The sequence below is a fragment of the Epargyreus clarus genome, unplaced genomic scaffold (genome assembly GCF_041222505.1).
Source record: "Epargyreus clarus isolate Ecla_fem2 unplaced genomic scaffold, WU_Ecla_fem_2.2 ptg000033l, whole genome shotgun sequence".
Lineage (NCBI taxonomy): Eukaryota > Metazoa > Arthropoda > Insecta > Lepidoptera > Hesperiidae > Epargyreus > Epargyreus clarus.
In genome coordinates, this window is record NW_027332238.1 from 4,748,096 (window position 1) to 4,772,004 (window position 23,909).

Sequence of the window (23,909 nt, forward strand, 5' to 3'; positions counted from 1 at the left end):
AATCCATTTTAATCTGACCAATCGTTTATCTTTATCTGTGCAATATTTTCGAAAATATATATTCTGTGCGCCGTTGCAATGGACGTACTGATATTTTCGCGCTATCGTTATATTTCGATACTATAGATATAGATATATATCGTATCGTCTTATCGTTTACACACATAAATATCATGAAATGATAATTTCTTTGTAATCTATATTCGGTAACATTTGGCTAGACAGTTTTATTATAGTCTGTTTATGCGTTTCAAGGGAGTATGACTCGGCGATTTCCCGGGAAATTTTCTATGACGATGTGTACATAGAAATGATTCTTGCACAAACAAAAGTCAGTCGTTTGATTGTTATGATTTTAATGCCGTGCACACACTTTTATCTAGGCTTAGTTTATCTTGTGTGCTTTATGAAAATAGCCTCAAAGGCACACCTGACGCGCACCAAACAAATTCAATCTCGAACCGTTCTGGATTTTTCATCCGATTCGGATTTCGAATTCATTTTGGCGCGGAGTTCTGTCTGAATTTGAACGACCAGAGACAACAGTTATACTTTTTCAGCACGAGGAGGGGGACTTTGATCCACGACTCGCAGGTTGTCTTTGGTCTCCGGAGAGCGCAGCAGAACGCGCATAAGCATATACAGCAATCGTTATTGTGCACCTTTCGACTCTTCGCAGTACGTTTGTTCAGAAAGAATGGCATATGTAGGCTTTTATTTAACACAAACTTAACAGCACTGCCTCAAAAAATGTTCGTTGGAAACAAAATGTCTTAACAACTCCGCAATTGATCAGTTACAGATATTTTCCAAAGTTAAAAAAATATTATAAAGTTTCTATCACACTGTTCGTTACACAATTATCACTGTTCTTGTTTTAGTTCAAAAATTTTTGTTTTTAAAAAAACTTTTCACAACCCTGAGTCACTTAACTATATTAATCTTCTTCACAATTAATCTATAGACGTACGAAAAAATGCCCATCTTGCAAAAAAATCACAAAAATATTTAAATAAATCACATTTACACTTTTAGTTATCACAGTTAGCACTCAGATACTGGCTGAATAGACAAACCGAAAAGAAAAGTAAAATTAAAAACAAAACTTGACAGCTGACGAGCGTACGAGGCGGGAAACTGCAGTATTATCAGAAAACAACCGCGACATCGCAATAAATGCGCAATTAGCGCAAATACGCTTATCACAACGCTATTTGATGCGCAAACAATGCGCTGAATAAACAAAACTTGCAAATAGTTCGTGTTATATTCAGATGTTTTAAGATTAATTCTGATTTTGAGGAAAAAATGCGCGCCATTGTGCGACCGGCGGCCATCGCTCTACGTCGATGACTAATCACATTTGTTTGATCAAAATATGACGTAACGCAGGTCAGAGGCATATGATAATGAGACGATAAATTGTATTTAAATATATATATGCGTTCACTAGCTTAAATGTAAACATTGTTGAGTCGCCCGGCAACAATCACATCCGCCCACGAACAGCCTGAATACGTAGGCATGTGTCCGCGCCAAACTGCTAGTCCGCCCTGAAGTTGGTGCGTGCAGGTGGTTTAGAAGGTGGTAGAACCCTTTGTGGTTCGACTCCGGCGGCACCACCGCCACACCTATTTCTGCCTAATAACAGCAGTGTTAGGCGCTGCTGTGTTCCGGTTTGAAGGGTGTGGTAAGGGAGACAGACTTTTCCGAGGCGTTCCAGCTTAGTCCTCAGGGGTAGCAGCGCATCTGTGGCCGACCTCAGGTAGGAATATCTTAAATAATCTTATTTGGGGTTAATTACAGATGTCCATGGGCAGCAGCCAGTTACCATCAGGTGGACTGCATGCTCGTCTGCTACTCCTACTATATTATATAATACCGCCAGTTGTACCTTTGATTATTGTAAGATAAATTTGGTGTACAATAAAGAGTTTTTGTATTGTATTGTATTGTATAATAAAATAATAACTACATTTTTTTTTATTAAATAGCCGATTGCTGAAAAATATAGCTTACATCACTCCCACAATTTAGACGAATCCAACGACACCTCATATGTTAAAATCTAAGCCGTTTAGGCTGTAGGGCGCGACAAAGAATGAGATAAACGTTCTAAAAACATTACAGTTAACCATAGATTAGTAAAGATTACTCACTCCTAACAAGAAAATGTACCCAGTTTTGAGAATTGAAATAGTTGCGTAAAAAAGTTTTGCCACGTCTCCGTGCTAAAATGTCCCTAAAATATTTCAAATAATAATTTATTTATTACGTAAATTACGTAATTATTACGTAAATTAGTTATTTATTCGTAAATTTGATCTAAAAATGGTTTTATTTGTCAAGGATTCAAAAAAAGAACTTACTAAAATAAGCCGTTTGTGGCTTCATTCAATTTCAAGGCGGCGAAGTATCTTTACTAATCTATGCAGTTAACTAAAAAGTCTAATCTTATATATAAAATTCTCGTGTCACAATGTTAGTTACCGTACTCCTCCGAAACGGCTTTACCGATTTTCACCAAATTTTATATGCATATTCAGATCTGAGAATCGGCTGCTATCTATTTTTCTTACCCCTAAGTGATAAGGGTTGTTCACCCTTAACATTTTTTTTATTTATATGGCAACACAACGTTTGCCGAGTCAGCTAGTTTCCTTATAAGAAACCTATAGATTTTAGATACGCATTCTTGTGTTTTAATCTTTTTAAAGTTTCAATTATATGAAAATAAATAACTATGCAAGTAAGACCTACACAATAATGCGCAAGGTAAACGAAATAAACATTTTTTAAATAATTTTACTAGTGGTTAATGTTTAGTGCTACTCCACAACAGATGGCAGCACAGGTATCAAGTTTTCGGTTTGTCGATGTCAGAGCAGAGTATGACTGTCTATATGTTCGTTTTTCTTAAAATTTTACTTTCTATATTTATAATATTACTTATTTTATTTTGAATCGCTGAGTAACTAATCACACAGTAACAAAATACGCTTTATTATTTATTATTTTTCCTATTTCCCTTACAATATACGTTTCTACATACCATTCTTTCTGTCTATCTTTCTTACCGCTTCTATTTTCCACCTTATCTTATCTTTTCTATGAAGACTTTATAAAACATTAATTAAGATGAAGTTTGCTCGCCCATTGTGGTAGAATATATACTCGCTATAAATTTAAGATCCTTGTAATAAAAATACTATATTCTCGCAAATAAATGATTCGATTTCAAGATAACGAAGTAGGAGCTTGTAAGAGCCTATAAGAGCCTATAAGAGCCTATAAGAGCTTGTAAGAGCCTTAAGAGCTTGTAAGAACCTGTAAGACCTTGTAAGAGCCTGTTGGAGCTTGTAAGAACGTGTAAGAGCTTGTAAGAGCCGGTTGGAGCCTGTTAGACCCTGTTGGAGCTTCTAAGAGCGTGTAAGAGCTTGTAAGAGCCGGTTGGAGCTTGTAAGAGCCTGTTGGAGCTTGTAACAGCCTTTATGAGCTTGTAAGAGCCTGCAAGAGCTTGTAAGAGCCTGCAAGAGTTAGTAAGAGTCACGTACCTTCATTAAGAGCCATGTCCATGACCTGCAGATCCTCGTCATTGAGGATGGACTGGAGGAACACATCCTGATTCGGCGGCATCTCCGACGTCGAGTTCTGGGGACAACGGTTTTGAATTAGCAAATTTTCTGTTATAGTATCTATGTCGATTTGAGACTGGTTAGAATCCTTACGTCACACTGATGACGTCATTAGATCGGTGGCCAAATACGTCATAGTGACGTCACACACATACACTAAAACAAAAGCGAGTAAGTCTCAAAAAATATTTTTATTACTCCATTTTTTTGTCTATTGAAGATGTATTTTTATTAGACTATAGATTGTTCTGACCAATGATGTATATCTATTGCCAGAGTGAGACCATGTATGACCATGAAGGACTATAGAACCCTTTGTGGTTCGACTCCGGCGGCACCACCGTCACACCTATTTCTGTTATAACAGCAGTGTAGCGCTGCTGTGTTCTGGTTTGAAGGGTGTGGTAAGAGACATACTTTATGAGGCATTCCAGCTTAGTCCTCAGGGGTAGCGGCGCATCTGCGGCCGACTTCAGGTAGGAATCTAATCCTATCTGGGGTTGATTGCAAATGTACAAGGGCGTCAGTAGCCTACCATCAGGTGGACTGCATGCTCGTCTGCTACTCCTATATTATTAAAAAAAAAAAAACAAATGTCACTTCTGACTACTAAGAAAATAAAGGAACGTTGTTTTTCTCCGACTCCCTTATAACTATATAAAACTCGATTAGTTCCACAAGCCTTCACCTAAGCATCGCTGCGAGCCCCCGGAGCCCTACACCTACCATCAGGTGGACTGCATGCTCGTCTCCTATAAATGGTGATATTACCTGGTAATAGATGCCGTCGTGCTGCTGAGGGTGGTGGGCAGCTTCCACCTTGTAAGCACCCTCCAGAGGCGCTGCGGCACCTGGGAAATATTATTATAAGTCATCATCATCATCATCAACCCATTACTGTCCCACTGCTGGGCACGGGTCTCCTCTCATAATGAGAAGGATTAGGCCATAGTCCACCGCGCTGGCCAAGTGCGTATTGGTAGACTTCACATACCCTTAAGATTTTTTTTTTTTATAAATCTCTCAGGTATGCAGGTTTCCTCACGATGTTTTCCTTCACCGTTTAAGCAAGTGATAATTAATTTCTACTACGCACATTAATTTGAAAATCAGAGGTGCGTGCCCTGGGATTTGAACCTCGGACCCCTCGATCGAGAGGCCGCGTTTATTATAAGTATTAATTAAAATATCAACTATGCTTTACAATCCTGTAAGGGTATATTTTAATTAAAATACGTTTTTAATTATTTTATATTAATAACAGTATATTTCATTGCTGTTGAGAAGCATTCTAGCGGGTTACTATTTAAAATAGAATATTATATTGTATAGATAATTAACGATACCATACAATCGATAGTTACATTATCGATAGTTGACCTCGAAAATCAGTTTGGATATCGATAGGACTATCTATAGTTAGTTCCGGGACTAGAATAGGGCTACGGTATCCCCTGCCTGTCGTAAGAGGCGACTAAAAGGGGGCTTCTGGGGTTGCGGACGGCAAGAGTGGGAGCTCGAACCGTCCAGTATGCTACCCCGGGAAGCACGGCGGTATGTGTCGTAAACACCAGATGTTGTGGGAGGAGCGAACGCTCCCCTAGGGCAGAGCCCGATCGGGGCATTGCGCTTGGAGGACTCCGGTTGCGTTCCGTCGGAGATCCCGGAGTTCTCCAACAAGCGCCGAGGACGGCCACCGGGGGGGTTTTAGTGCGGTAAAAATCCCACATAACCCGGCGTCGCTCCACGTCGTCGGGTACCTTTTGAAGGTTTCCTCCTCGTTAAGAAAAAAAAGGCCTATCGATAGTATCGATACTCCTCCTCCTATCGATATTCTCACTATTGCCACACTATCGATAGTCTATCGATACTGCGGGCGGGCCTACGAGTTTCTACAATGATGGACTGGATTACTTGCCAGATGAGATATTTAGGTGTAGATGATGGTGTCTTACCGTAGGCCTCCGGGTGCTTCTCAGGTGGTACCGGCATCGGAGCGTGGTAGTTCGGTGCGTAGCCAGCCGCCGCGCCATGGGCGCTGTGGACAACGGATGATTGTTAAATAAACATAATTCTAAGAAGTTTTTATGCCAAAAATACTTATATTGGCGAACTTTTATAGTTTGCTAAGAGATGGCGTCATATGTACGGAAGTATTCTACGTTTGAAATAATGACATTACCTTTAATCATTTATCGAGTGTTGGTACTGTAATAATAGATAAGTATAGATATCTCACCGCCTTGTAATTGAAGGAAGCCATTAAATGGCTTAAACGGCTGACAATGCTGTCAGCCGTTTAATAACTGTCATGGTGTCATTTACGCGGAACAATTGACATGCGCAATTAAGTGGTGCAAAAACACGAAATCGAATAAAAAGGGCGGAGAAATATTGTTTCATTCGTATATGATCTAAAAACTACATTTTTTTTAAACACGTAACTTGGTGACAGTGACAATTTCAAATGTCAAAACTGGTGACATTTTCTTGTTAGAAGTGAGTAATCTTTACTCTAATTATCTCGAGTAATCTTTAATCTATTAAATCATCTAAACCTTCTTATCCATTCATCCACTGCTAGGCTCGGGTCTCCTCAGCATGAGAAGGAGCGCGGTGGGCTATGGTTAGATCAAGGTATTGCTCAGAAGTTTTCTGAGCAATACCTTTGAGTTTTCTTATATTAGCTGACATGGGTCGCCAACAGATCACACCGTTTGTATAGTCCGCGCCGAACTGCTAGTCCGCTGCGAATATAGAAACGAGTCGCATCGCAATAGCAAATTGTAGATATTAGCGGGACGAAGACAGCGCGTCCTCCCGTCACTCTCCGTTGCCCTCTCGCCCGCGGGTACATGGCGCAGTTAGTGTGCCCTTACGTTACGGAGTATCAGCGCGCATCAACTTCAGAGCGGACTAGAAGTTTGGCGCGGACTGTACCACTCACCTGATGTTGTGCGGGTGTGCGGCGGGATGGTCAGCAGCGACGCGAGGTCCTGCCAGTGCCGCTCCACCGACACCGAGATGACGTCACCCATACGTCTTAATCGAAGATACGCGCGCGTGTGTGTGTATTCGGCACGCGTGTGTGTATTCGACGCGCGTGTGTGTGTGTATTCAACGCGCGTGTGTATATACGACGCGCGTGTGTGTATATTAGTCACGTCACGTGTGTGTATTAAACGCGCGCGTGTGTGTTTATTAGCCGCGCGCGTGTGTGTGTGTGTGTGTGTGTGTGTGAATGAGACGCTCGTGCGTGTAGTAGCGAGTCTTTGTTGTCCGCCACCAGATGGCGCCACTTGTCTCACACTAACCTTAGTTCCTTTCGCAGACAGATGTCGCTAGTTGCGTGGTAGTGTACCACTCACCTGATGTTGTGCGGGTGTGCGTGCGGGTGCTGGTGGTAGTGCTGGTACTGGTCCGGCGGCGGCGGGATGGTCAGCAGCGACGCGAGGTCCTGCCAGCGCTGCTCCACGGACATGGACCGCATCAGCGACTGCAACGGTAGTGGGTCAGGTCATTTGGTTGTGGTTGGTGTTCGGTGTGACGGGGGGATGACGTGGTGTGTTATGGGGGTAGTGTGTTGGGGCAACAGTAGTTTTAAAGGGGGGTAAGTCCGTTTAGGGGGTTGGTTGTTTGGAGGGGTAATATGTGGGGTCAAATCTGTCTGTAATGTTAGTGTTAAAAAAGTAAGTAATTTTTGAATGTAATTATTGTTTGAAAACTAATGCAATTTGCAATACGTTGATTCCTTTTCGGATTGGAACACTTACTCTTTTGGAAAATTCCAAATACACATTGACGCGTGAAATGTATCAATATCCATCGCAATTTTATAAATATTAACGAAACAAACGAATCGGACATATACGGTACATCTCACTATAGAAAAACATTTCTTTTGGAATTGGAACGTTCGAAAAAACACTTTTTTTTTGGAAAATTCCAAATACGCAACATGTGCATTCCTTTTGGAATTGGACTGTTTGAAATTCGTTTTTTTTTTTGGAAAATTCCAAATACACATTGATGCGTGAAATCAATTTGTAAATATTAACAATAAATCGGACCTATAACGGCACATCTCACGTTAGAAAAGCTTCGGTCTCGTTCGCGCCAATATGTGATTTTTCGCTGCTACTATCAAAAATCCATCTTTTTTTGTAAACCAAATATATTTTATGTAGTTATGGCTCGTGGCTAAGTCGTAAACTTTTTAATTGAGTTCTGCGAGTACTTTACACTATCTGCTCGAATTTTAGGGATCCCTACATAAAAGGTAATAAATATAGTTCAAATAACTAAAAAACACGCTTTTATTATACAATCAACTAAAAAGCTTTCGATATTTTATTTCATTCTTTCGTACATGCAGGGTAAGATAAGGATGTATGTTGATCTCTTTCTACTGAAAAACGGAGTTACTCACTGACAAACATACAAGTGAAGCTAATATAAAGCGTGTAAAAACGAAACCCTATTACTAAGCCTCCGTTGTCTGTCCGTCTGTCACAGGGCTCTATCTCCTGAACCGTAATAGATAGACACTTGAAACTTTCACAGAGTATGTATAACGGTGGCCGCTATAACAACAAATACTAAAACTAAAACAATTTGAAAATAAACGGCGATCACTAAAACACCGCAATTTTTCGGCATTTATCGTTTTATTATCAAAAAACTACCTTAAAAACTCTTAGGCAGGTTTACACAAGATGTTTTCCATTATCTTTTAAACAAATGATAATTAAATTCTTATACACACATAATTAAAAAAAAAAACGGATGGATTTGAACCTCGGACCCTTCGATCGAGAGACCGAGTTTCTTTTCGATGCAGTGTAGGCTATCCCTGCGTCTCTAACTGAACAGATTGAATATTAATAACGGTGTCACACGATCCACTAATCATTATACATAAGACAAATTAACTCATTGTACATTATTTCTTAAACTATATCCGACTAATATTATAAAGCCATTGTTTATGATATTGTTAGATTTCTTTTTGGTTCGACTCCGGCGGCACCACCGCCACACCTATTTCTACCTAATAACAGCAGTGTTAGGCGCTGTTGTGTTCCGTTTAGAAGGGTGTGGTAAGGAAGATAGACTTTTCCGAGGCGTTCCAGCTTAGTCCTCAGGGGTAGCGGTGCATCTGTGGCCGACCTCAGGTAGTAATATCTAATCCTAACTGGGGTTGATTACAGATGTCCATGGGCGGCAGTAGCCACTTATCATCAGGTGGACTGCATGCTCGTCTGCTACTCCTATAATATATAAAAAAAAATCTTTTTAACGCGGGTGAAACCATGGGGCACAGTTGGACATATATTTTTTCACTGACCACAGCTTTTTCAAAACGGCACACTCGTGTAAAAAGTTGAAGACATTACCTCTATTTCACAAACCTCACAACATACATAGCCTCTCAAGTCAATGCAACACTTATAATTGAAGAACAAACAGACAGACCGTTTCCATGGGTAGCGGGAACGGTGAAAATTGGCTTGCTGTTAGCTTAGCACTTGAGTGTTTGTCGTGGCGCGTCACTAGCGGTAAACTAGGGTGGTTGTGTTGTCTTATAGTCGTCACCATAGATTAGTAAAGATACTTTGCCGCCTTGAAATTGAATGAAGCCGCAAATGGCTTATAGTAAGTTCTTTTTTTGAATTCTTGACAAATAAAAACATTTTTAGAGAAAATTTACGAATAAATAACTAATACTGCGTAATTTACATAATAAATAAATAATTATTTCAAATATTTTAGGGGCATTTTAGCACGGAGACATGGCAAAACTTTTTTAGGCAACTATTTCAATTCTCAAAACTGGGTACATTTTCTTGTTAGGAGTGAGTAATCTTTACTAATCTATGGTCGTCACAATTTAATAGGCCCATTTTGACACATGTCATTCCAATGTCATTAATATCTTAAACGAACTTTGTAGTATGCAGATTACGACCACGTGACGGTTAGAGCTTGCGGCTTAAAAGTATTCGGAAAAAACCATGATCGATTAACTTTCAAATAATCGAAACCAAGAATTACCAATAAATAATTATTTATCCCCTTTTCATCATAACAACAATACAATAATCAAGACTTTGTTTCTTAGTGAAAGATAAAACAAAAAAAAATCAGTTTATGAGCGATGTTTTATTTAATCTTCTAAAAGTGATAATTTTTTTAAATTTCACAAGTAGATATTTATTTCCTTTTCTTCTTTTTATTGTATATTTAGATGATTTAGAAAAATATAGAATAAACATTCTGTTTACAAAATATTAAGTAATTTATACAACACGATGTGTGGTTGTAATCGATTTGTCGCAAAAATCGGTTTCTTTGGTTATCGATTTGTATGTCACATGCTTAGAGCCTAGTGATGGTATGTCAAAATGGGCCTATTAAATTGTGAAGATTATAGTAATGGTTGTAACTTGTCACTGTAGTTCCGGGACAAGAATAGAGCTACGGTATCCCCTGCCTGTCGTAAGAGGCGACTAAAAGGGCGTTTCCGGGGTTGCGGGCGGCAAGAGTGGGAGCTCTAACCGCCCGGCTAGCGACCCCAGGAAGAACGATGTGACTAAATACCGTTCGCTCCACAAGGAGAGGCGAGCTTCATGATCGTTTGGGTGGAGCCCGACGGGGAACGCGCTAAAAGATCTCCAGTTGCGTTTCTTTGGAGATCTCGAAGTGCTCTACGCAGCGCCGAGGACGGCCACCGGGGAGGTCTTAGTGCGGTAAGAATCCCACATAAACCCGTGTCGCTCCCACGGCACCGAGTACCTTTTGAAGGAGCAGACGAGCAGTCTCCCTGATGGTAAGCTACTGCCGCCCATCAACCCATTACTCTCCCACTGCTGGACACGGATCTCCTCTCATAATGAGAAAGATTAGAATGTAGTACACCGCGTTGGCCAAGTGCGTATTGGTAGACTTTACGATCCCCTCTCATAATGAGAAGGATTAGACCATAGTCCACCGCGCTGGACAAGTGCGTATTGGTAGACTTTACATACCTTTGAAAAGAGTTCTCAGGTATGCAGGTTTTCTCACTTATATTCCTTCACCGTTTAAGCAAATGATAATTAATTTCTAATACGCACATAGCTTTGGAAAATCAGAGGTGCGGTGGTTAAACATAATCAAAATTAATTTGAACTCTAGTTAAATTTAACCAAAAAACCTATTCACAGCACGGCTCACTTCACACTTCAATAAAATTGTATTAAAACTAACAATTAGAAGAGTCGTAAATTATTCGGTATGTTTTATTGGTGCGAAACTTTTTTATTAAATAAATTACGGATATGCTACATTTCTTTGGCGAATTTCGAATGATATTGAGGTTAAATTTATGTGTTTAGTTCGTCTATACTAATATTATAATGAGGTAAAGTGTGTAACTTTGTGTGTTTGTTTGTAAGGGCTAATCTTCGGAAATACTGAACCGATCATGAAAATTCGCAATCAGAAAGCTACACTATTCAGGAGTGCTATAGGCTGTATTTTATTATGATTTAATAAAAAGTTAAGAGAAAAATAGTGGCATATGTATATCAAGTTTTGAAGGTGGTAGAACCCTTTGTGGTTCGACTCCGGCGGCACGACCGCCACACCTATTTCTGCCTCATAACAGCAGTGTTAGCCGCTGCTGTGTTCCGGTTTGAAGGGTGTGGTAAGGGAGACATACTTTTCCGAGGCGTTCGAGCTTAATCCTCAGGGGTAGCGGTGCATCTGTGGCCGACCTCAGGTAGGATATGTAATGTCAGATGTCCATGGGCGGCAGTAGCCACCAGTCTATTGCTACTCCTATATTATAATTAGCTGACCCGGCAAACGTTGTTTTGCCATATAAATAAAAAAATGTTTACGGGTGAACAAACCTTATCACTTAGGGGTATGAAAAATAGTAGCCGATTCTCAGACCTACTGAATATGCTTATAAAATTTGTTGAAAATCGGTAAAGCTGTTTCGGAGGAGTACGGTAACTAACATTGTGACACGAGAATTTTATATATAAGATATACCGTTAAGATTTCTACTTCTTAATCTTAAAACAGTCAAAAACAGAAAAGTGATTGCTTATGTAAATTAGTTAAAGATTATAAGAGGCACTTACGATTAATTTTTTCGCTTTGTCATCTTTAAGTTCACTTAACACTAACACTTCATATGGTGAAGAAATCGTGTAATTTCTTTAGATTTTTACAATGTTAGGTACGTACTTAATTGATACTTCAATTACATAAAAAAATTATAGTTTAAAAACTAAAAACCACGTTAATATCACAAGCAAAATCGTTAATCGTGATTCCTGAAGATCCTAATGAGGAGAAAAAATATTAAAATCGTGTATTGTCATCGGTTCTTGATAATTGTTCAAAATTTTAAATTTATCGGACCGTTCAAAGTGGGTAAAAATCGAGTCAAAGTTTCCGTTACATACATACATACAGGTCAAGCTACTAAAAGCTTGGTAAAATATCCAAGAACAAATTGTTTAAGACGGATATTTTATTTATTAATATATCTTAATATTAAGATACTACAATATTTATAGGGTTCCATAGTCAATGGGTAAAAACGTAATGTATAACGCCTCCGCTGTCTGTCCGTCTGTCACAACTCACAAGGCTTTGTCTCTTGAACCGTAATAGATAGACACTTGTAATTTTTATTTAATTGCGGATAGTAAAGTTGGTCGAGCGTATGTATGTATCCTTCTTTGTTACACCTTACAGCCCAAATGGCTTCACGGATTTTAATTTTAAGGCCGGCCACAGATGCGCCGCTACCCCTGAGGACTAAGCTGGAACGCCTCGGATAAGTATGTCTCTTACCACACTTCAAACCAGAACACAGCAGCGCTACACTGCTGTTATAACAGAAATAGATGGAGCGGTGGTGCCGTCGGAGTCGAACAAAGAGTTCTACCAGCTTTAAATGGGATTATGGTGAGGTTAAAAGCTAATTATCACTCGCTTAAACGGTGAAGGAAAACATCATGAAAATACCTGCATACCTGAGAGATCTTTAAAAACAAAGGTCTATGTGAAGTCTATCAATACGCACTTGTCCAGCGCGGTGGACTATGGCCTAATCCTTTTAAATCTGAGCCCAGCAGTGGGACAGTAATGGGTTGACGACGTAGTGGTGACCCGTGCCCAGCAGTGGGACAGTAACAGACGTCAGACACCTAATAGGCATGTAAAAGAAATTGCCGTGTGTGCCGGCGACCTTGTAAAAATCTCAAGGTGTCGTAAAATTACACGGTACGATCGGTCTACGGACAATTTACTGCACGCGATATGGGTTAGGGCGGCACACTGTCGACTTATGTTCGTTGTTAATAATCCATCTATCTACATGGGTCTCCAAAAAAGATGCAAAAAGAGCTCTCGTCCAAAGCCGGCGATGCATTGGCGACTCCGCTGGTGTTGCAAATGTCTATAGGCGGCGTTGACTGCTTTCCATCAGGTAGCACGTCTGCTTTATCGTTAGGTTAAATAAAAAAAAAATAACTAATATTTTGTCTTCCAAAGATTAAAATTAGACTATGTCTAGTATTAAGAAATTGTTTAATGTCGATTTGGTATGCAAAACAATAGATAGATTGATTTATTAATAACATACCTAGCGTCCACTGACTTCATTTACAACAGAAATCCGTAGATAATCGATCATAATTATAAGTTTCCCAAGAATCTGAAGTTATAGGTATCTGCTTCCTGGTTTGGGAAAATTGATGAGAGAGAGTTTTTACAACAACTACATTTAAAATCAACAGTTTAAACGTTGGCTAGTAAAGTTTTGCAAAAAATGACAAATAAATAATATTAAACATTTTATTTTTAAAATGTGATACGTAATGATACGATACATATACCAATCATTCTATAATATTTTTGTTTCACTATATGTTATACATATTTACACCTTTTGTATTTTGTTTTATTATTAAATATGCCAAATAAATATAATTTCTTACGTGCCTACATAAGTACTAGACCAGGGTCGATAATTTTTGAAACCAAAAAAAATTACAATAGAATGAAACCCATTGGAAAAGGAGGGGAATATGATCAAAATGAAAGGAAAAATAAATTACGGTCGATCCGAGTTCGGGAAGTGGGAGGGGGTGAGTTTTTAAGGGTAAAAAATGGTTTATCTTGATTTCCGGCTAAACTACACGTAATATGCGAAAAAGTTCAATGGCAAAGTTGTAGGTAATAAAAAGATCTACAACTTTTGTATTTGCAATTTTTTCACATAACCTCAAAATTTGGGTGAAAAATTCGAAAAACCAAGTTTTTGGTTTTTTATTTATATCTTATTCAAAAATATTTTTTTTTTTACGAAATTTGGTGAAAACTTACCGTATTATGTCCCAAATACACTGTAATTTTTTTGATTAAAAACATTTATTTTTTCGCCTTATTTTCACTTAATATCAAAAAAGCACCCTAATTTTCAATCGAAAATTCTGACGTCAAAATATCAGCTTTTTTCAAAAAGTTTGGGGGCTTTTTGTTCGTTGAAATATCTACTTTCTGATGGTGTAAAAAAAATATACATTACTATAGGAAATGTTCTCAGAAAATGCAAAAAATTGAAAAAAACCCAATTGTATTTATTGTCGATTCTCTTCTTGCTAGACTCCACTAAACGATTCAAAGCTGATTTTTTTTTATTTCAAACACTTGCTTGTCATCTGACTTATTGCAGATTATACAAACAGATCCATCCATACTGATAATCTGAAAAGACAAAATTAAATTAATAATGCCTTCAAAGTTTTATCATGAGTATAACTAAATTTGTTTGTATAAAATAAACGAAATTACTATTTTTTATTCTTGTACTAAAATATCATTCAATTTTAATTTTTTAGGTTATGTTATGTTAAACATACTATTTATGAAAGAAAATATTACTATTTTTATTTTAAAGTTGATTAATATAGATTTAAATACAGATTGTATTTACCTTGCTATGTAGATTCCAAACGATTTTTTAAATAAAGTAAATTTCTCACAATTCACTTAGAGTAACTGAGCCTGCACGTGTATTTTTAAAAACGATGTTGTACACTGTTCTGTATCTCGAATACTGGCTAACGGTTTTTACAGCTGCTACGAAATAGCAGGTATGTAGTAAGGCCCAGACCCTCCTAGGTCCGTCCCCACTTCTCTATGAAATAACTTACAATGGGCTAAAATTTACCGTAGGTCACTCAGGTATATAAATTATCTTAAAACAGCAGTAAATAGACATCTACAAATATTATTTAAATAAGATTCTACAACTTTTTCAAAATATTGTAGATGTCTTATTAAATATTAACTTTATTAACTTATTTGTTTGTTAATTATTGAAGTATATTTTAATTTGCAACTTTTTCATTTATCAATAAAACATGAAATCTTACGATTTTTGATATAAAAACATTTTTCGAATTTGGGTTTTTTTCAATTTTTTGCATTTTCTGAGAACATTTCCTATAGTAATGTATATTTTTTTTACACCATCAGAAAGTAGATATTTCAACGAACAAAAAGCCCCCAAACTTTTTGAAAAAAGCTGATATTTTGACGTCAGAATTTTCGATTCAAAATTAGGATGCTTTTTTGATATTAAGTGAAAATAAGGCGAAAAAATAAATATTTTTAATAAAATAAATTACAGTGTATTTGGGACATAAAAAGGTAAGTTTTCACCAAATTTCGTATAAAAAAAAAATTATTTTGAAAAAGATATAAATAAAAAACCAAAAACTTGGTTTTTTGAATTTTTCACCCAAATTTTGAGGTTATGTGAAAAAATTGTAAATACAAAAGTTGTAGATCTTTTTATTACCTACAACTTTGCCATTGAACTTTTTCGCATAGGACGTGTAGATTAGCCGGAAATAAAGATAAACTATTTTTTACCCTTAAAAACTCACCCCCTCCCACTTCCCAAACTCGGATCGACCGTAATTTATTTTTTCCTTTCATTTTGATCATATTCCCCTTCTTTTCCAATGGGTTTCATTCTATTGTGATTTTTTTTCATTTTTTACCATTTTTAAAGGCTTCGGCACTGGTCTTTACCTACACGTACGTTTTTTATTTTAAAAAAAACGAAAGCTTAAAGAAAAAAACAAAAAAAATCGGTTGACACACAAAAGAGAATTATATAGTTTCTACAATGTGCTAGTCACCTTACAACAATAATGTTAAACGCACGTGGGTCCCACTATGGGTATTTTTAACTGTCACACTAACATACTTGTAATATACCTACATAAATACTCTTATTATAATAAAAATATCAACGATCTATTAGTAAAATACTCTTCCGAGGCGTTTCAGCGTAGTCCTCAGGGGTAGCGGCGCATCTGTGGCCGACCTCAGGATATATGATCCTATGTGGGGTTGATTACAGATGTCCATGGGCGGCAATAGCTTACCATCAGGTGGACTGCATGCTCGTCTGCTACTCCTATATTATAAAAAAAGTACTTGTTCGTCTATTGTTGTACACAAACGAAGATATCAAAGACCATATTCTTTAAAATAAATTTAACAACATTATGAAAACTTGCTATAAGTAAAAGGAATTAACTCAAGTAAGGAATCTTAAGTATAGTACCATTAAAGGTGGTAGAACCCTCTGTGGTTCGACTCCGGCACGACCGTCACACCTATTTCTGTTATAACAGCAGTGTAGCGCTGCTGTGTTCTGGTTTGAAGTGTGGTAAGAGACATACTTATTACTTATCCGAGGCGTTCCAGCTTAGTCCTCAGGAGTAACGGCGCATGTGGCTAACCTCAGGTAGGAACTTAATCTTATCTGGGGTTGATTACAAAAGAATAAAAGAGTCTATAAGGATTCATATTCACGGAGGTATCAACGGATATGTAATCGAACTAAGGTATAGTTATTGCCAAACTGCTAGTCCGCTCTGAGTTTGCGAGCAGGTGCGGTCATACAATTTGCTATGGCGACGTCATTCTATGTCATTCTATCATTTCTATATTCAGAGCGGACTAGCAGTTTTACGCGGACTATAGCATTATTTTAATCCTATTTGAGATCGTCTAAATTGTGGAGGGTTATGTTTTTCGAGCGTATGTTTGTATGTATGTATGTATGTATGGATAGATGAGTGTATGTCTCATACTTTGTCACGCTGCAGCACAAACGGCTTGACGGATTAACATATGAGGTGTCGTTGGATTCCTCTAAATTGTGGGAGTGTCTATATTTTAACCAGTCGTTTTTTTGTTTTCATACTAACTTCTAGTTTAATAAAAATTATGTTTGAATGTCAACTTACTAAGCGAACAATAGGTTTTAGTAAGTATAGTTCACGTAAAACTGGCAATCCGCTCTGAATATAGAAATGAATCGCGTCGCCATAGCAAATTGTATGACTACACCTGCTCGCAACTTCAGAGCGGACTAGCAGTTTTACCCTAAGCGAACAATACTATTAGTAAGTACCTATACATAATTTCAGAACACGGAAGGCTACCTAGCAATCATTTTCGGTATACCATTACCACGGTCATGTCAAGGTCTTGGGTTCGAATCCCGGCAACCGCCAATTTGTACAAAACATGCGACCGCTAATTTTGGTCACAAAAAGTGATATAATTACACATACTCACATACATTGTAATGTTTTGTTCGAGTTTTTGTTTGTTTGTTTGTAATGAGGCTATTAGAGTTGATTGTGGAGGGCTTTGATGACACATGGTAAAAACGCAGAAGTAGTAATTGAATAGACTGCTAATATACAAAATTAAATTTTTAAAGTTAACCAACCTTCATGGCCAAATCCGAAATTATGAGAAATAGCGAACAATGCTGATAGGAGTTACGAAGAATTTTGATAAAAAATTAAAACATTTTATTAATATATTTCCCTATCTGAGAATCGAACAAGTTCATTTTGAAAAAAAATACACCCTCTATATTATTCCACTATCTGATCGTGTATAGCAACAGCTTATATAGCTTATGCTACAGGATAGTTTATCTATTGCTACATGGGTTTCTTAAAATAAAGAAGTCACCCTGGTCAAATCATCATCATCATCATCACTTCAGCCTTTATCGTTCCACTGCTGGACATAGGCCTCCCCTAGGGTGTGCCACAGCACTCGGTCCTGCGCTGCTCTCAACCAGCCACTACCACCAGCCTTCTTTAGGTCGTCCGTCGACGTAGGACGACCTGGTCAAATAACTACCATTTAAGAAATAAAATACCTAAGTACTATTTAAATACGTTAAAATGTTATCAAAATCAAATTCGGTTTCGAAAATTCAATTTGAAAGCTTAGCGGGACAATTTTTAAGAAAGTTTTACACATGAACTGATTTATTTGCCTTTTTTATCTTTTCGAAACATTAATTTGTAATAAATAAAAACCTCTTACTGAAGGTGGTAAAACACTCTGTGGTTCGACTCCGACGGCACCACCGCCACACCTATTTTTACCGAATAACATCAGTGTTAAGCGCTGCTGTGTTCTGGTTTGATGGGTGTGGTAAGGCAGACATACTATCTTTCTACAGTTACGCCGCTATCCCTGAGGACTAAGCTGGTTTGCGTCGGTAAAGTATGTCTCTTACCACACTTCAAACCAGAACACAGCAGCGCTACACTGCTGTTATAACAGACAGGTGTGGCGGTGGTGCCGCCGGAGTCGAAACACCTTCAAAACTTACTTTGGTTCAACATTACAAAAAAGCTTTGTACAGTCAGTGCATGTTACTATAAAAATGTACTGATTACCAAAATAGATATTCGTGATCAACTGTACCTATTTTTTGCTTAATTAATAGTGTTAAACGTTTTTATGGTCATTTTTATTTACGAAATAGCAAAAAATGGCGTACATTCAACAAAATATCTATACACCAACTTAAAATAAAACTACTCCAACTTTTATAACGCATAAATGTCACTTTGACAGAGGATAATTCACTAGATTGCGTTAAAAAAGTAAATCAGGAACTTAAATTATTGTTGCGAAAAAAAATCACATTGTCTATGGTACGAGGAAAAAAGCAAAAAATAATGTAGAACTCACCTGGTATTCGTGTATATCCATTTATTAAATAAACAAAGTCACTCAACAAAAACTAATAATACTAAACCATAAATTAGAACTAATAAAAAAACCTAAAAACTATCCCTAAATTATATTGCACGAGAATCAGACTGTCCACAGAGTGGAATATTGCACTGGGTTACGATTAAAAAATAAAAAAAAAAAACAAATCAGGTACTCAAGGCATCGTCGCTAAAGTCACATTGTCTATGGTAATTAAAAAAACAAACTGTCAACGTCATTTCGCGCGCCCGCCATTTTAGACGCGCTCGTCTCGCCGCGGCGTCGGAACCACTGGCGAATACCGTACGTGCGATGGTTGTGAAAAAAAACTAAACTTTAACTAATATTGATGCGAAAGTTCGGACATATGTATGTCCGTCCGTCCGTTGTGACGTCACGATGGTTTGAACGTCGAATTAACTCAAATCTTGATCATTAGTTAATTAGATAAGTTTTTTTTTATATAGGTGTAGCAGACGAGCGTGCAGCCCACCTGATGGTAAGTGGCTACTGCCCCCTATGACATATGTAATGAACCCCAGATAGGATTAGATTATACTACCTGAGGTCGGCCACAGATACGCCGCTACCTTTGAGGACTAAACTGGAACGCCTCGGAAAAGTATATCTCTCTTACCACACCCTTCAAACCAGAACACAGACGCATTTAACACTGCTGTTATAACAGAAATAGGTGTGGCGGTGGTGCTGCCGGAGTCGAACCACAAAGAGTTCTACCGTCTAACAAGATACTTCCTAACGGGAAGCAGTTTCGGTGGAAAGTGTAGACTGACTTATATATGAGGCGAGTATCTTAGTCCTCAGGAGTGGCAAAGCTTGTGTGATCGGTTCTAGCTGAAGCCTTTTCTATATGAAGTTGGTTACAGATGTCCATACGACAGTGAACACATAACAATATGGACTTTACGTAATTATTGTGACTATATTTGCTACTTAATTTTATAAGAAAAAAGGAAAAACGAAACACCTTTCTTAACGATGGTAGAATATTGACGTTCAAAAAGAGTTCTATATTATGAATCTATTTTGAATAATTGAATTTAGAATATGTGAATTTTGATTACGTAACAATCTTTTTTTCTATAATATAGGAGTAGCAGACGAGCATGCAGTCCACAGGTAAGTGGCTACTGTCGCCCATAGACCGCCGCAATCTAGTCTAATATTTATTTCTTGTTTTCTTAGCGTCACATTACATACATAACGCTGTTAATATAAGCATGTCGGTGACGCAAAACCATATGACTTTTCTATAGAAAAATTGCCCAAAGAAGTTCCCTGTTCAAGAATATTAAAAATGAAAGGCAAAGCGAGTAAAACCGCGTGCAAACACAAGTGTCAATGTAATATGTGAGTGTGAAATCGGAATAGTCTAACGGTCCGCCGTAAGGAGGCCCCGAGCTTTACGCGCGCAATTAGAAACACCGGCCATTTTGGATCTGCGAGTACCGTAGACGTAGTGACGGGCTTTTGAAAAGAGAAGCGTTTTCTTTTTTTTTTTTGGCGATGACCATAGACAAAAAATAATATTCTTTTGGCGGGTTACGAGAATTGAAATATTTTAGCGAGTTACGGGAATAGGTGTTTTTGAAAAAAAGAAATAAGTTTTTTTTGGCTAATCGACGAATTTAAAGTAATATTTTTTCATTTTATTGCGTCCTAACGTAGTTTTTCACTTTTAGTAACCAATTAAATTAGAAACACCGGCCATTTTGGTTCTGCGAGTACCGTAGACGTAGTGACGGGCTTTTGAAAAGAGAAGCGTTTTCTTTTTTTTTTTTGGCGATGACCATAGACAAGGCGACACAAAAACTCTTATACGTATGGCGAGTTAAGAAAAAATAAATCTGAATAATTTTAGCAAGTTATGGAATTAGGACTTTTATGGTTATGGTTAAAGACTTTTAGTTATGGTTAGGGACTTTTGAAAATAATATTTTTTTGCTCACCAAAAGATTTTTAATTTCAAGAAGAAAAGTTTTTTAATTTCAGTAACCTGAAAGCAAATGTTTAGGCAAGTGGCATACTGTGACCACCACCACCACCACACCATTTCTGTTATAACAGCAGTGTTAAGCGCTGCTGTGTTCTGGTTTGAAGTGTGGTAAGGGAGACATACTTTTCCGAGCAATTCCATCTTAGTCAATAGGGGTAGCGGCGTTTTTGTGGCCGATCTCAAGTACGAATCTAATTTTATCTGGGCTTGATTACACATTTTGAAGGTGGTAGAACCCTTTCTGGTTCGACTCCGGCGGCACCACCGCCACACCTATTTCTACCTAATAACAGCAGTGTTAGGCGCTGCTGTGTTCCGGTTTGAAAGGTGTGGTAAGGGAGACAGACTTTTGCGAGGCGTTCCAGCTTAGTCCTCAGGGGTAGCGGCGCATGTGTGGCCGACCTCAGGTAGGAATATCTAATCCTATCTGGGGTTAATTACAGATGTCCATGCAGTCGCCTACCATCAGGTGGATTGCATGCTCGTCTACTACTCCTATATTATAAAAAAAAAAAACTAACGCGATACTATCCTTAATTTTTTTAAAACGATTTTCAAAAGAAACAAATTACTTTCACTGTACAACGCTTTTACAAAAATAACAATTGTATAGCAATTAATTCACAAATCAACTAACAATACATTTGTATACATGTAAGTAGGTACGCTACTAAATAATAGGTAAGTGATTGTACATTGATAACTTAGATGACTAAAATACATAGATTGATCACTTCTACCAAGAAAGTGTAACCATTTTTGAGAATTTATATTGTCGCGTAAATTAAATTTTGCCACGTCTCTGTTCTAAAATGTCTCTGAAATATTTGAAATATTTATTTATTACGTAGTATTAGTTATTTATACGTAAATTTTCTCTAAATATGTTTTTTATAATTAAATATGTTTTTTATAATTTTATAATTATAGTTTTTTGTAATTAAAAAATAAATGGCTTCATTAAATTTCAAGGCGTTGAAGTATCTTTCTATTTTACTTATCAAAAAGTGATACTCAGAGATGTCTGTCAGACATAATCAATCAATTCTATTCAGAAATAATAACGGAATAATATTAAAAATAACGTTTTGTGCGTAATGGAAGATATCGACATTATCCGTGGTCAGGGATCGCCATCAACTTTTTTTATAATATAGAAGTAGCAGACGAGCATGTAGTCCACTTGATGGTAAGTGGCTACTGCCGCCCTTGGACATGTAATCAACTCTAGATAAGATTAGATTCCTACCTGAGCTCGGCCAGATACGCCGCTAAGAGCTGGAATGCGTAGGAATAGTATATCACTCCTTAAACCAGAACATAGCGGTACTTAAAGGTGGTAGAACCCTTTGTGGTTCGACTCCGGCGGCACCACCGCCACACCTATTTCTACCTAATAACAGCAGTGTTAAGCGCTGCTGTGTTCCGTTTTGAAGGGTGTGGTAAGGGAGACATACTTATCCGAGGCGTTCCAGCTTAGTCCTCAGGGGTAGCGGCGCATTTGTGTTCGACTTCAGGTAGGAATATCTAATCCTATCTGGGGTTGATTACAGATGTCCATGGGCGGCAGTAGCCACTTACCATCAGGTGGACTGCATGCTCGTCTGCTATTCCTATATAATAAAAAAAAAAAAAAACTTAAAACTGCTGTTATTCGGCAGATATCGGTGAAGCGGTGGTGCCGCCGGAGCCTAAGTACAGAGGGTTTTATCACCTTTAAAATGTTCCACTTATGTTAGTTTTGACTACCCAATAAGCACAGAAATGTCAGACTTGTCATCAACCCATTACTGTCCCACTGGGCACGGGTCTCCTCTCAGAATGAGAGGGATTAGGCCATAGTCCACCGCGCTGGACATGTGCGTATTGGTACACTTCTCACACCTTGTACATTTTTTCATAATTCTCTCAAATAAGCAGGTTTTCTTACGATGTTTTCCTTCACCGTTAAAGAGAAAATTAATTTCTAATACGCACATAACTGAAAATCATAGGTGCGTGGGATTTAAACCTCAGACCCCTCGATCGCGAGTTTCAACCACTGGTCTTTCAAAAATCATTTTTTTTTTAATTTCTTTAACATAATTATAGTCCGCGTAAAACGGCTAGTCCGCTCTGAATATAGAAATGAGTCGTGTCACCATAGCAAATTGTATGACAACACCTGCTCGCAACAACTTCAGAGTGGACTAGCAGTTTGGCGATAAGTATACATGGTTTACATAATGTCTGTGTTAGGGGGCTCCGCTCTTCCATAACTTAAGACCATATAATATATAACAAGTTATAAGATAGATAGATACATAGTTATAAGAAACGAGCTTTTGCCCGCGGCTTCGCTCGCATTACGAAGTAATATTTTCATCCCCTTTTTTATCCCTTTGGGGGTAGAATTGATCAAAATCCTTTCTTAGCGGGTGCCTACATCATAACATGTACCTGCATGCCAAATTTCAGCCCGATCCGTCCAGTGTTTTGGGCTGTGCGTTGATAGATCACTATGTCAGTCAGTCACCTTTGAGTTATATATATTTAGAAGAAATAAACAAAGTGTAACAATTTTTGAAGGTGGTAGAACCCTTTGTGGTTCGACTCCGGCGGCACCACCGCCACACCTATTTCTACCTAATAACAGCAGTGTTAGGCGCTGCTGTGTTCCGGTTTGAAGGGTGTGGTTAGAGAGACATACTTTTCCGAGGCGTTCCAGTTTAGTCCTCAGGGGTAGCGGCGCATCTGTGGCCGACCTCAGGTAGGAATATCTAATCCTATCTGGGGTTGATTGCAGATGTCCATGGGCGGCAGTAGCCACTTACCATCATGTGGACTGCATGCTCGTCTGCTACTTCTATATTATAAAAAAAAAAAAAAATTACACTGTCTAACTACATAATAATAAATCTTATTCGGTACCGTTAATGTCGACCGGTCGGTCCGTCTGTCCGTCAAGTACTCGTACTTAACAAGTAAAGCATGTCACACATACCCGTTGGCACACACATTAGAATTAAAAAACATTGTTACGCTTACAATAAAATGCTGTCCTGGATTAAATTCCGTGAATGAAATTATTTCTTGTTTTGTTTTAATGTTGCAACTGGACTTTTTAGATGACTGCGGAGGGTAATGTTTGTACGTGT

General features: G+C 37.9%; 1 protein-coding gene across 9 annotated transcripts in view; it reads right to left on the reverse strand.

Moving 5' to 3' along the window:
- Window positions 1-23,909, reverse strand: part of LOC140755454 (segmentation protein cap'n'collar) — a 150,088-nt gene that overhangs the window by 18,477 nt on the left and 107,702 nt on the right. For 8 of the 9 annotated variants that reach the window (XM_073090724.1, XM_073090725.1, XM_073090723.1 and 5 more), the window contains exons 8-11: window positions 7,004-7,131; window positions 5,591-5,673; window positions 4,407-4,486; window positions 3,555-3,651 (exon numbers count right to left, since the gene is read on the reverse strand). In XM_073090724.1, the coding sequence (XP_072946825.1) occupies window positions 3,555-3,651; window positions 4,407-4,486; window positions 5,591-5,673; window positions 7,004-7,131 (388 nt within the window). The remainder of the gene's footprint in view (window positions 1-3,554; window positions 3,652-4,406; window positions 4,487-5,590; window positions 5,674-7,003; window positions 7,132-23,909) is intronic. The other variant, XM_073090722.1, reaches the window with a different exon arrangement.